The sequence below is a fragment of the Centruroides sculpturatus genome, unplaced genomic scaffold (assembly GCF_000671375.1).
Source record: "Centruroides sculpturatus isolate CEXI.00-Female unplaced genomic scaffold, Cexi_2.0 scaffold441, whole genome shotgun sequence".
NCBI classification, from domain to species: Eukaryota; Metazoa; Arthropoda; class Arachnida; order Scorpiones; family Buthidae; genus Centruroides; species Centruroides sculpturatus.
Window position 1 is genome coordinate 239,376 of NW_019384822.1, and position 15,120 is coordinate 254,495.

Genomic DNA, 15,120 nt, shown 5'->3' on the forward strand with positions numbered 1-15,120 from the left:
GTCCATCATTTTCATAACTACATCACAGGTTCCTCGCTTATATTCGTATTAGTTTGGAAATGCCAATTCCCTAGCCACTTTAGTCTTGTTTTCCCTCGAATGTTTAATCACTCGAGAACTAAAATCTCTAGTGATATTATTGCACCGTAGACTTAAAAGTGACAAATTGGACAAGAAAACTCTTATTAGAAGACGCAAAAAGTAACTTTTATGTAACTCGTTCAATTTCTCAAACGTTATCATTTTCACAAAATTACAGTATAATTATTTTATCATCACTGTTTGTTTCTGTCGACGTATGTTAACCATTGGAATAATGAATAACTTTAAATGGAAAGCAGAGCGTGTCAGGGGGGATTACACGTCAAGCTCTGGATATTCTTTCAGAATTGAATAATATCATTACGTGAAAGATAATTACATAAAAGTTTTATTAAAATCTATTTACTGGAAGGAAAATTAGAATTTAACCTGCTTATAGGTATGATTAAAAAAATTTTTTTTTCTTTCGAATGTAAGGTTTATCTTATGATTATTTAAATTAACAAAAAAGATAAATTATATTGAAAAAAATTAAGAAATATAACAAAAGTTTAATAATGAATTTTTAAATGAAATTTCTGTCTTTCATAAACTTACTTTCTTCACTGCGTAAGCTAAGACAGCAGTAAATAATAGAAGGCAACCGCTGAAGACAATGGTAAAGATGGAAACAGCTTGACTTCCTAAGGAATGAGAAAAAAACAAACAACAAAAAAAAACATCAAGTTATTCCTGATAATCCCCGAAAGCAATAAGACTGTCACATTTTCTTTTCAGTCTCTTACACTAAATGGAAAGATGTGGGATAACAACAAACCTGCACGTATCTTTGACTTGGTTACAGACGGAATTTTTCATTACCTTGTCGATTTTTAATACGACCCTGCTTTAAATTATGTATAGAAATACACTGATCGATAATATAATTTATTTTAGAACGGAATATAATTAAAATTTTCATTGTATTAATTAGGTCAAAGCGCTAATTAAGCAAGAAAGTAAGATTTTCCGCTCTCTTCTCCTCATTTTCATGTATTAAAAATAATATTTAAATAATCTGACAGGTCATTAAAATTGATAATTTAATCGTTTTTTAAAGAAATGGTTTTAATTTTAATTCGTTCTCTTAAATTCTTTAAAGCTGAATTAACCTATTGAAATTAATAACGAGAGATTCATTTTTGCGTTTTTTTTTTAAATTGCAAATTAAAAGACACGAAAAAGATGATTAATAAAATTCGAAACAGTAAATTTTTAATAACTAATAAAAATTCTGAAAGTATTATTTAGATACATTAATTTTTTGTTCAATATTTTTATATTAGATGATGAGGAAAATTGTCAGTTAAAATGGAATTTTATAGACATATTTTTTGTGTCTTTCATGTCTTATTTGTCACTGAAGATGATGCAATTTTTCTCTTCATCTTCTTTCCAGTCGTTAAAAACTTTTTTGAAAAGATAGCAAACCTTTAGAGACCAGCGTTATGGACAGACAAGCATTTTTATAACTCTTTGAAACAGAGAAGATAAATATTTAATAATCACTAATTATAAATTTATTTTAAAATAAAAACATTTTATTATTATTACAGTATTATTATTATTATTATTAATATTATGTATAAAATTTTAACGAAGGGGGAAAAATAATGATTCTACTTTTGAATAATTAAAGCGCGGGTCCTCGCTCAAACTTAATTAAAATTTTAAAAATAGTTTAACAACTAAATTACATATAAAAAAAGCATTTTAAAGTGTTTATTAATTAAAAAAGAAAGTTTAATATAAAAACATAGTAGATGGATCTAACACAATAAAGAACGTAACATAAAATAAATGGTTCTGACATAGAGAACAGGTCTAACATAATAAATAGATTTAACATAATAAAAGATTTAACGCAGTAAACAAGACTGATATAATAATGGATGTATGTAATAAATGGCTCGCTCTATATATAAAATAAATGTGCCTAACGTAATTAAGAGCCCAATAAAATATCTAAGTTGCTAAAGGTTTAATTTCATATTTAATATTTTCTATATGATAAACGATTCTTATTCAAGCGAGGGCATAAGTATAATAAATAGCTAACACAATGTAATACATTGAATTTTGTATAATTTGATATTATGTTTATTAAATATGAATAAATTTAGAATAACGTAGGATTAATGTAATGTCTTCACTTTGCTGAGATCATTTCGCCCATGTAATAATATAGGCGAAGTGATCCTAACATGTATAGTCGATACGAGCAAACACGGCGTATTGAATTGCCTAACAGAGAGTTCCTACATGGAATCTATGTGTATCATGCGTGAAATATATACTATAGACTATTTTATAGCTAAATATTTTCATAATTTTTTATATAATTAATTTGAAGGTTATGATTAATTTCATATTAATTCACTTCGCAGTGTAATTAAAAGTTATGTATATTTACTATATCTATATCCATGACGTTTTAGACCATAGACAAAGAGGATATTTATTCTCATTTTTAGTTATTACTGTTATAATTAAGAAAAAATAAATTTAGTGATAAGTATCGGTGTGACTATTCCAAATGTTTATTTTAGAATAGTCCAAATTGGGTTCCAAAATTTATTTTGCCTATAACCCAGAAATCTATAACATGTCACTGTTTACATCTACTTTACTGTGTATTTACTACACAGTAAAGTAGATGATTTCGTATATGATTTCATAAATTCTCATAGAATACTGTACGATGTGATATAGCAGCACATTAACAAGCAATATAATATTATATCCTATCAGATTTATAGATCTTTCCCATCGTAAGGTTTTCATATATCATGTTTACATTAATAAATCTTTTATTATGTTATATTTATAATTACAGAACATTCTTAATTGTATAGAATCTTTATATACTTACGTATTTAATATAATTAGAAATCTAACAAAATAAATAATTTTGTATAGTAACTAAACTTTTAACTTAATAAATTAATTTAGTATTATAAAATATATATAAAAAATTAACAGGATAAAGAACTTAAAGTAATTAATTTATATTTCCGTAGATTAAAAATTTTAAATTTAATTATATTAGAAGAAAAATTAGACATTAAAACTTAATTTTCTCTCATTTTTCCATACGTAGTTTATAAAATTAAATATAATTTCATTCGATCCTCGTAAATGTCGAACTTTACACATCAACAATATTTGTACAAGGTGTAACTCTCAGAATTACGATATAATAAATAACTACAGGTATTAAAAATATCGTTAATTTTATGATCCAAACAATAAAAATCATATTTTAAAAATAATTATTCTCTTTCACATTAATATTGTAAAATAAAAGCTTTCTTCACTTTAAAATCTTTGAAATATTTCACTTTTTGAGAAAGTCCTCTTGAGATTATATGATAAATTTTTGTACATGAAAGAAAGAAATAGATAAAAATAAAAATAAAAAAATAAAAACAAAATCGAAAGTTTACGAGGGGACAAATTATAAGTAGACAGAAAATAACTCTCCAGTTAATTGATAACTATGTTTCATTTTAAGTTATGGGTTTGGTCTTTTTTTCCGCACTAAAATCGATAAAAATCGAAAGAAGATCACGTCAAAGGTGAAAATAATAGTAATTATTAAAAACCATGATATAAACTATGTTATATAAACTCTACTCTATCGAAAACTATAATAAATTAAGTCAAGAAGATTAAAGTTTTATTTTTATAATTATAAATAAGCTAGTATAGGAAAAAAAATTACATTATTTTAAGCTTACCTATTTTATCTTGATTAAAATAAGGTCCGAAGAATGTTGTTTGCCCATCGCAAATAACATACAATGCATATATCAAAAATGCAAAATGGAATACCTAATACAAGAAAAAAAATGTATATATAAAAATGGAGTATGATAAAATGTACTGTACAGTATATAAAAAATTTTAAAACTTTAACCTAGCGCCATCTGTCGTTAGAAATTTAAAAAATGAATATCGATTAAAATTTCAAAAAAAAGTATAAAACATCTGTTCTTATATAATAAAATGTAATAATTATTTTATTATTTAATAATAATTAAAATAAATAATTGATAAAGCTTTAATCTATTAAATACATATTTTTTGAATTTAAAAAAAAAATTATTATTTTTTGCCTCCATTTCCGAGTGTCTGAGAAAGATCAAAAGATAAATAAAAAAAAAATACGAGAAAGGAAACAGCATATGATGCAAGAGTGAGTATTTTCCGTTGACATAAAAGATCTTGAATACCAGAAAATATTAGTCTTGTTGATCATGATCCAATTTTTATTTTCTTGTGATCTTATATATACAGTGTACAGAATATTTTTTTTTTTAACTTGAATTTTAATAAAAATACAATTTTCCTTTCTATATTATTTTATTATTATTTTTATAATTCGAAAAAATATTTACTATCGCATTAAAAAAATTATAACAATAACATTTTTCTTTATAAAGACAGTTTCTAATATAAAAATATAAACATTCTATTTAGAGGAAAATATATATATATTTTATATAAACAATATTTGAAAAAATATTTCCTTAACTGATTTATATTTTTGTTGTTTATATTGTTTGCTAAATTTAGATAAAAGAAAGAAATATTCAATCTGATTTTAATAGGACTGTTTTGCTTGCCTTTTCTTTAAATCATGATATTGCTTAAGTTGAATTCTTTAAAAAAAAAAAGTAAAATAAAACGGATAAATGCAGAAAAATTCAGTAGTATTTTTTTAGATTTTATACTGAAAATGCTATAAATCTAATAAAAGCAGTTATAATGCTAAAACTTTCATTCTTTCTGTCCCGTTAACAAAAATGTCCCGAAGCGAAACATTACGAACTTTTTTACGTTACAAAATTTAATGGCTTTTAAATGGAGAATAATTTGAGTAAAGTTAAGATTCTTTTTAAAAATAGATTACTTAAAATGTTCTAAATCTAACGATAACAGTAATAACGTTAACACTTTTAACATTTCCGTCCCGATAACCTAAATATCCCGAAGCTATACTGCTAGTTTTATAATAATTCTATCCATAAGAAAAAATAAAATATATGTATGTATAGTTTTAAAATGTATCCATTTTAGGTCACATTTACTTTAGTAACATTCAATAAATCGATAAATATTATCTAAATAATATCTACATTTATTTTCATTTCTTTGAAAGGGAAAATCTGATTTAATCTGTTTTACTTTATGAATGTTGAATGGAAAAATCTGATGCTAATTCAGATTCTTGCTACTTTATAAGCTAATATAATGTTTAATAATTATATAAAATAGCAAAACCAGACGCGATAAGTCGCTCAGTTTGCTAATATAAGCGAATGCGTGATACATTATTCCGACTACATTTGTTACCTTGGTTACATGGTACAGTCGTATTAAATATAATGGAAGTGGTTAATTCAGGTCAACCTCGTGTCAATAAATGTCATCTCAGTGAATCGGTCTCTTCTCGAACTACTCGAAACTCATCTAACATCGGGAAACAACATCCTGTACTTTTCTGCTTCATTAATTACAGAGAAAACAAATAGATACAAGTCTCTTTATTTTTGTTTTTGTTTTGTTAAGTAATGTTAACAATGGAAACTCTTTGTTTTTATTTACTTTAAAACTAGAAACGGTATTGGCTGAACTCAATATATAGGTTTCTTGTTGCTGTATTATTTATTAACTGCACTTACCACCTGTCAGAGGCGAGTGCAATCACTGGGATATGGAAGAAAAATCGGTCCTTGACCCACTCAGCGTACACCTGCTTAAGAGTCTGTTCGTTTCTAAGATGACTACAGCCTTATTCCGAGAGGATTTTGTGACTTAATACTCCTATTCCAAGTGATAAAAATCTATAGGATTAAATTTACAATTAATCAAAGATTAAAGGCGATTTTCTTTTTAGTTTGTTTTCTAATCTAATCTATAATTAAAATTATCATTTCTAAATTAATGAGGTATTAAGGATAACTACATTTTCATTGCCATCTGCGTATCTCTTTAAGATAATACTAAGAAGCTTAAATTGTTCAGTCCTTGAAATTATGATGTCAAACCAGAATCTTTGGATGTGGGTTTAAGTTTTACCTTCCGTATATAACATACATATTTTAAATGAATAACTGTACAATCAAGGACGACAACTACCCAACGATAGTAAACTGCTGAAATATTATGCAACTAAATTATTTCGACAAATAAATAAAACAGTTTCTCTTATTTAATAAATTAGGTGAGAATAACGAACACATGATAAATTTTTCCTACGCAACAATCACTCATATCTGAGAACGAAATCTATTTTAAAGTTTGATAAATGTTTACTTGGAATCATGTCAAGAAAATTGATATAGAATAAAATCTGGTCTTAATTTATTAAGATATATACTAAATTATGCGTAGATAATTTTATTTTCATTATAATAATGATTAAATTTATATTAATTAAAAATAAATCCTCAATCTGGACGAAATTTTGGATTTAATGTTTATAGTAGCTTTTAATTAAATATTAAATTTATTTTCTATTCTTACACATCTTTTATAATACTTGTTTTTTTGTTAGAAAATTCCATCAATAATTTGATTTTTTCCTCTTTTCTTAACAGAGTTCACACAAAACTCATTAACCTTTTTTTGAGAGTAAAACAATTGTTAACAAGGTGAAAACAATATTGAAATTGTTGATGCATTTTCAGTAATGTCAATAAATTCAACACAAGTTTCGTTAAGTATTGTTCTTTGTTATAAACACCGGATCAGTTTCCGTATAGCCATTATCTTCTGTTAACTGGGAATCTGTTTCAGTTGTGTCAGCATNAAAAAAAAAAGTAAAATAAAACGGATAAATGCAGAAAAATTCAGTAGTATTTTTTTAGATTTTATACTGAAAATGCTATAAATCTAATAAAAGCAGTTATAATGCTAAAACTTTCATTCTTTCTGTCCCGTTAACAAAAATGTCCCGAAGCGAAACATTACGAACTTTTTTACGTTACAAAATTTAATGGCTTTTAAATGGAGAATAATTTGAGTAAAGTTAAGATTCTTTTTAAAAATAGATTACTTAAAATGTTCTAAATCTAACGATAACAGTAATAACGTTAACACTTTTAACATTTCCGTCCCGATAACCTAAATATCCCGAAGCTATACTGCTAGTTTTATAATAATTCTATCCATAAGAAAAAATAAAATATATGTATGTATAGTTTTAAAATGTATCCATTTTAGGTCACATTTACTTTAGTAACATTCAATAAATCGATAAATATTATCTAAATAATATCTACATTTATTTTCATTTCTTTGAAAGGGAAAATCTGATTTAATCTGTTTTACTTTATGAATGTTGAATGGAAAAATCTGATGCTAATTCAGATTCTTGCTACTTTATAAGCTAATATAATGTTTAATAATTATATAAAATAGCAAAACCAGACGCGATAAGTCGCTCAGTTTGCTAATATAAGCGAATGCGTGATACATTATTCCGACTACATTTGTTACCTTGGTTACATGGTACAGTCGTATTAAATATAATGGAAGTGGTTAATTCAGGTCAACCTCGTGTCAATAAATGTCATCTCAGTGAATCGGTCTCTTCTCGAACTACTCGAAACTCATCTAACATCGGGAAACAACATCCTGTACTTTTCTGCTTCATTAATTACAGAGAAAACAAATAGATACAAGTCTCTTTATTTTTGTTTTTGTTTTGTTAAGTAATGTTAACAATGGAAACTCTTTGTTTTTATTTACTTTAAAACTAGAAACGGTATTGGCTGAACTCAATATATAGGTTTCTTGTTGCTGTATTATTTATTAACTGCACTTACCACCTGTCAGAGGCGAGTGCAATCACTGGGATATGGAAGAAAAATCGGTCCTTGACCCACTCAGCGTACACCTGCTTAAGAGTCTGTTCGTTTCTAAGATGACTACAGCCTTATTCCGAGAGGATTTTGTGACTTAATACTCCTATTCCAAGTGATAAAAATCTATAGGATTAAATTTACAATTAATCAAAGATTAAAGGCGATTTTCTTTTTAGTTTGTTTTCTAATCTAATCTATAATTAAAATTATCATTTCTAAATTAATGAGGTATTAAGGATAACTACATTTTCATTGCCATCTGCGTATCTCTTTAAGATAATACTAAGAAGCTTAAATTGTTCAGTCCTTGAAATTATGATGTCAAACCAGAATCTTTGGATGTGGGTTTAAGTTTTACCTTCCGTATATAACATACATATTTTAAATGAATAACTGTACAATCAAGGACGACAACTACCCAACGATAGTAAACTGCTGAAATATTATGCAACTAAATTATTTCGACAAATAAATAAAACAGTTTCTCTTATTTAATAAATTAGGTGAGAATAACGAACACATGATAAATTTTTCCTACGCAACAATCACTCATATCTGAGAACGAAATCTATTTTAAAGTTTGATAAATGTTTACTTGGAATCATGTCAAGAAAATTGATATAGAATAAAATCTGGTCTTAATTTATTAAGATATATACTAAATTATGCGTAGATAATTTTATTTTCATTATAATAATGATTAAATTTATATTAATTAAAAATAAATCCTCAATCTGGACGAAATTTTGGATTTAATGTTTATAGTAGCTTTTAATTAAATATTAAATTTATTTTCTATTCTTACACATCTTTTATAATACTTGTTTTTTTGTTAGAAAATTCCATCAATAATTTGATTTTTTCCTCTTTTCTTAACAGAGTTCACACAAAACTCATTAACCTTTTTTTGAGAGTAAAACAATTGTTAACAAGGTGAAAACAATATTGAAATTGTTGATGCATTTTCAGTAATGTCAATAAATTCAACACAAGTTTCGTTAAGTATTGTTCTTTGTTATAAACACCGGATCAGTTTCCGTATAGCCATTATCTTCTGTTAACTGGGAATCTGTTTCAGTTGTGTCAGCATCTTTTCTTACAAGCACTAAGTTTAATTCGATGTTACCAATCCCCAGTTATCAATTATGAGTTTATTTTTTTCCCTTTATATTTTCTTTCAGGGTATGTTTTTGGCTCTAGACTCTTAAAGTCCTATACAGTTCTATATTAATTTTAATTAAAATTAATATAGAACTGTATTTTTAATTTGCATGATGTGTATATTTACTTCTCAGCTAGTAGATCGCGATCCTATGAGATCGAAAACCATTCCATTAAGTTAAAGGAAGGTTAAATAACTGAATGGTTCTATAAAATAATGAAACAATGATTTAAAAAAGTTAAACTGTATCTATTTTTAAAAGGACGAATAAGCTTTAAACATCAGATACAAGATATCGAAAAGAGCATCACTTTTGACTGTTAAAAGAGCCAAAAGAGGAAGACTTCTTAATACCTAATATCTTAAAAGTAAAACTCAAGGGGACTGTTAGTTAGAGTGACCACACTAAAGTGAGATTTGGACTGAAAGTTTCTAAATCGTCTTCTTCTCTAGTGGATCGACTGAAATGGTGGAAGCAAATTGACTGCTGCAAAGGTTAGTGTCTGGAGACCCGAGTCTTGTTGTTGGCAAGTTGATTAGATTGAACAAGACGATTAGAGGTCTGAAGAAACTTTCAAAACATACCAATTTATTTGGAGAAAAATTAAATAAACTGAATCTTCTTGTTGGTGACAAAACGTAAATGGAAAAAAATATATATATATCGGCTATGCAGTATGTACATTTAAGTAAAAGTACTGTACAATATATAAACATAATAATAAATATATATATATATTATATATATTTAGTTTATGGATTATTTTTCCCTGTTAGGAAGTGTCAGATTTATTTTTGAAATAGATAACTTTATTATGTAGGCCTATATATTATGTCTAGCTTTTTGATCGATAAGTCTAAATTTGAGAGTTTTGATTAACTTATTTGATCACGCGATATAACTTATTCAGGATTGTTTTAGATAAATCCTACTTTATGTTACAGAAAATGAAAACGTGAGATTATATTTGATAAAAACATAAAAAATAATAATAATTCCGCTCCAGTTTTCACTTCACAGTAAATTCTTTCTTCTTTTTTTTATATTATTGGATTCTTATCGGGTATTAGTGATAGAGGATCATATATTTCAAGCTAAATACGAGTCATAACAGCTGACTTATTGTGTTTTGGCTCCGCTGTGTAAATAAACGTGGCTCCAAACCAGTTACCAACATAATAAATAACCAACTTACTATATCCGACAACGGTTTCTCTCCATCCTAACTGCGCTATCTCATTTTTGGTAGGAAAGTGGCTGAAAACAGGAAGAGATACTGGGAAATCATATCGCACGGTTAATAAACTCTCACATAAATGTCGACTAGTTAAGTCGAAAGGTAGTAAAGGCAGTGACGATGTCAACGCTTAAATCATCGTGGTTAAGTGAAAGTTGCAAAGTTTGGATTTTGCCCACTTTGCTAGAGCTTTGTGCCATTAACGAAATGAAAACTAGAAGAAATCTCTAGATATTTCTAGTATAATTCCTGTTTACCTACTTGACTCTGCCCGTATGAGTTCCTAGGGAATAAATGCGAACGAGAAAAACATCTCTTACATATTCCTATCATTTCGGAATTCGATTTTCTTACAAAGACGTAGCATTATCTAAAAAAATCTAAGTTAGATAACACACGGTAGAGTTTTCTGTGATACTATAATTTATAGTAAAATATACTATAAAAAGAGTCTCAAGTGGTTTCCTATCGACTTTTGTTGTTACTATGTTTAAAAAAAAAGAACCATTTAATTTTTGGGATTGACCCAAAAATACAAAACAGAGATAATGTTTCTGATAACTTTATCAGTTTCGGAATTTTTATATCACCTCAAATTATCAGATAATGCGTAAATGTTTCCGAGATAATTTTATGGAATGGTAAAACGGCAAACTTATAATCAAATTTTGAAAAGATTTAGTAATTTCCCTGAAGGAGATGAAAGAAAAATGAAAGGAAAAAAAATAATGTTTTATGACTTGCACATCATATCCGTTAACATTGTTAATCGCAGAAGTTTTAAGTTCCTCTTGTACTGTACTGTACAGTACGTGACATTTTTGGTTAGAATGAAGCGGATAAAACTAGCTTAATCTGTGACTGATGTATCTTTGTCAGCAGCGTGTGACATTCTAAATGCATAAAGAATTATTTGTATAGTATGAAAATCGATTTGGACATTTACTGGAATGACTAATAGTCTCCTTTAAGTTTAGACAGGTAGGATTTGAGCCAAAGATAAAAATTTGAGCTGTTATCCCCATATTCTTGACAACTTTTGTGACAGCGGATGAAGTGTATTTCTTACAAGAAGCAATTTGTATAGACTACGTGAAAGCACGTATTACCTCTGTAGGACTTAGTAGTTATTCTTTTAAATTTATGATAAATTCTTTGCAAATTCTCTATTTTCAAGTAAGAAAATTAGTATAATTTGTTTAATTACAAGAATTATAACAACAGTTTTAAACAATAACTAAGAACAATTAAATTTGCGTAATGTAAAGAGATACGAGGAATGAGATCAACACAGGACACCGAGCAAACATTAAACAAATGCAGAAATCGAAAATAAAACTTGAAAATTTGTTCTTATTAGAACATTCGTATGCATCTTCCAAAATTGCTTTATAGGGCGCAAATCACGAATGGAATTTCAAACAGTTTTCGCAATGGTAACGCGAATTGCAAATTTTTTATTTTTTTTTTATTTTTGCTTCTGTGCCATTCGTTGGATAGGATACTGGATTGCCATATTTAAATTCAACATGGAGGCTATTAAATGTCATGCCCGAATAATTCCTGATGAAGGGTTTAAATATTGCATGTGAATAAAGTTTCTGCACACGATTTGTCTACTCAATTTTAAAAAATATACAAAAAATTTTTACATGAAAATATTTTATTCCATTCTTAAGTTACTTGACTAGTAGATTAATCATATATGCTATTTAAAACTGAAAATTTATACAAAGACAATTTGTCTTATACTATTTTTTACTCATCATAAAGATGCTATTTTCTTCCTCGAATAAAAAGCTATTTTTATATTTTATATATATATATATATTAAGGGAGATAGTTAAAGAACAAAAATATTCTACACTATTATGGACGAATTTCTCCATCTTTCGAGTCAAAGTTGGAAACAACCGTCTCCTTTTATAAGTAGTCGATTTATATGGACATCTTTTATCTTAAGAGTGTTCTTTGTCGTGGAATGTCTTATCTTAAAAGTCAAAATGCGATCATTTTAATATAAATTTATCTAAAAGTAGCCTTAAAAATGGAATCCTATCTCTTTAAGCAAATTAAGCGAATCCAGTTAAAGGTAATTGGCCCACATCCCAATGGAATTCTATTATTTTAAGAAAATTCGGTAACAAACTTTTTAACTAGTAGACCCATAACGTTCTTCAATATTAATTTAAGTAAGTATCGTTTTAAAAACTATAAAAATTTAACGACACAAATCACATCTTTTCACGATTTCTTGAATTATTCCCGAACGTAATCAGAAGGGAAAAGAGGTTAAATATACATGCAGCTCTGAGAAAGTCACGTGATTGAAAGATCGATGAGTTAGTTTCCACCAGAAAAGAAAAATTCGACCCTAGAGAGATGGGCATTCTCCCTATAGAGAGGAGTAGAAGATGGCCTGTCTTGTTGCCTTCTTGCCTACATCACCTTCACTGATAAATTCTCTTAATGCTATTTATATCTAGACCATTTTCCGGAATTTGTAAATTTAAACAGTTACAAATCCATATGCGAATTTTCAAAGTTGATTTCTGAATTATACAGTAGAACCGTGACCTACAATTTATAAAAACATCGAAAAGTAGACGTGAGATATAAAGTATGCAGGAAAAGGATTTTAACTCTTTGTTAAAAAACGAAAATAATAACAATAATAATAATATAAAAATAAAATGATTATTTTTATAGTTTTTTATTGGCCATTGAATTCTTAGATTATATAGCTTTATATAAAGAACAGTTTTCATAAATAAAATTTCCACAAAGAAAAGGTAAATAAGCTCTATAAAATGTGCGGCAATACGAGGAAAAAATAACGATTGCTTTTGAAAAATTGTAAAAAAATAAAATGTAATAAGCTAAAAAAATGTGATTTTTAAAAATATATCGCTAGACATCTACAACATTTCTGTCATTTCGAGGTATTTTGTGTCAAGAAATATTTCCATCTAAACGTTTGATTTTGAAATACCCATTTAGACGAAAAAAGCAATATTTTTTTATTTTTTTCCACATAATATTTCACTAAGTCAGCTCGAATGTATATTTTTTTGATATTTTTAATATACAGACAGAATCGATACACAGAACTAACTGTAAAAATAATTCGTCAGCAACTCATGCAAGAAGTAAAAAAAATGAAAGAAATCTTTCTATAAAACGTGATAAATAAACCAGAATATTAATTATCATTTGCCAATTTTTTTGACAACGTTAACAAAGTCTATAATTTAAAAGCAATTTTTGAAGAAATCACTAAAGAAGAGAAGAAAAGTAGTAGTAGTAGTACTAGTAGTAGTATCGCTTTTCGATTTCATGTGCTCTTCGCTGAATTTTTTTAATATTTTTTTCTAGTTTTTTTCTTTTCTACCGAAATAAAAACAAACGTGACACCTCGGTTCTGTTATAGGGTATGGTTGCTGGAGCGAACACCATATGTTTCGGATCGCAAGAGCGTAAAAGAAATACATCAATTAAAGGAGATCGAAGGATGGATATGTTACGTCTTTTTATCTGTAGAAATGTTCTTAAATTGCACTTTTTTTCAAAGGAAGTTTTTTGTACTTTTCCCCTTTACGTTTACGAAAGGTGGGTAATTTATCACGAGCTGTTTAAGGATGGAAAGATGCGTCGTATACAGATATATTTCTTCTAAAAAACATATATATATATATATATTTATAAAAAAAATCTAACTCTGGATATCAGTCTTTCTTCTTTTTACATTAAAAAAAAAATATTTCGTTGACTAGAAAACGAAACAACAGAAGATTTATCTTTTCTAGTTTAAAATAAAATTTAAAGACTAATCTCGCCTTTTCTGTTAACGATCTCTTTGAAAGTCTAGAAAGACGTAACAGAAAGTAGATCAACATTTATTTGCTTTAAATAGAAGTAACAGTAGAAAATCAATTCAGTAAAAAATAAAAAACAAATAAAAAAAACAGAAAAAATAGACTACACCCGCGAAGTATGATTAAAAGTTACTCCTCGAGACATAAACCAATAGAGCTGTTTTGAAAGATTTTAAAAGAATTAATAACCAATGAAATCGTTAATAGCTAACAGCTGTTTACATGTCTTGCGATAATTAGTCAATTTACATTCTCTACGACCAATCAGTTCTAAACAATAATTCCCGGTTTAAGAACATATGACGCAATAATGTTTAACCAATAAATTAAATTTTACATNTATGGCCTAGATATAGGTTCTATCTATAAAGTTTTAGCAATGTTTTAAGCATTGGACCTTCACATTTATAAAAATACTTTATTACATTTTATTTTCTATAAAATACACAAAAGAGAAATAAAATATAAAGAGTAAAAAATACATATAAAAGTTTTAAAAATAAAATAAACAAGTATAAAATATAGAAAGTAAAAAAGTAAAAAAAAAGAAGTATAATTTTAGTTTTGAAATTTAAAAAAATATATATAGGAAGGCCCAAAAGTCAGTTAACCATTATAAATTGCTATCGTATTCATATACTTAACTATTTAATCATACTTTTTATTTCCAACTGTATAAAAAAAACTACAGTGTTTTATAGCTCTACAGCCAATTTAAAATTCGCCTACACAATTTACAAATGTACTGTACCGTACTGTACTGTACCTGAAGCATATAAAACAAAATATGATTAACCGAATTTTGTGTCATCCTATATATTTTGATTCTTAAAATGATTGAAAATACTATACTACATTTAATTTTAATTTTTTAAATCCAATTTTGAAAT

General features: G+C 26.9%; 1 protein-coding gene across 3 annotated transcripts in view; it reads right to left on the reverse strand.

Moving 5' to 3' along the window:
- Window positions 1-15,120, reverse strand: part of LOC111629938 — a 35,564-nt gene that overhangs the window by 17,790 nt on the left and 2,654 nt on the right. For 2 of the 3 annotated variants that reach the window (XM_023373899.1, XM_023373898.1), the window contains exons 2-3: window positions 3,822-3,915; window positions 640-725 (exon numbers count right to left, since the gene is read on the reverse strand). In XM_023373899.1, coding sequence (XP_023229667.1) covers window positions 640-725; window positions 3,822-3,915 — 180 coding nt within the window. Of the gene's footprint in view, window positions 1-639; window positions 726-3,821; window positions 3,916-5,768; window positions 6,261-15,120 lie in introns of those variants that run through there. The other variant, XR_002757423.1, reaches the window with a different exon arrangement.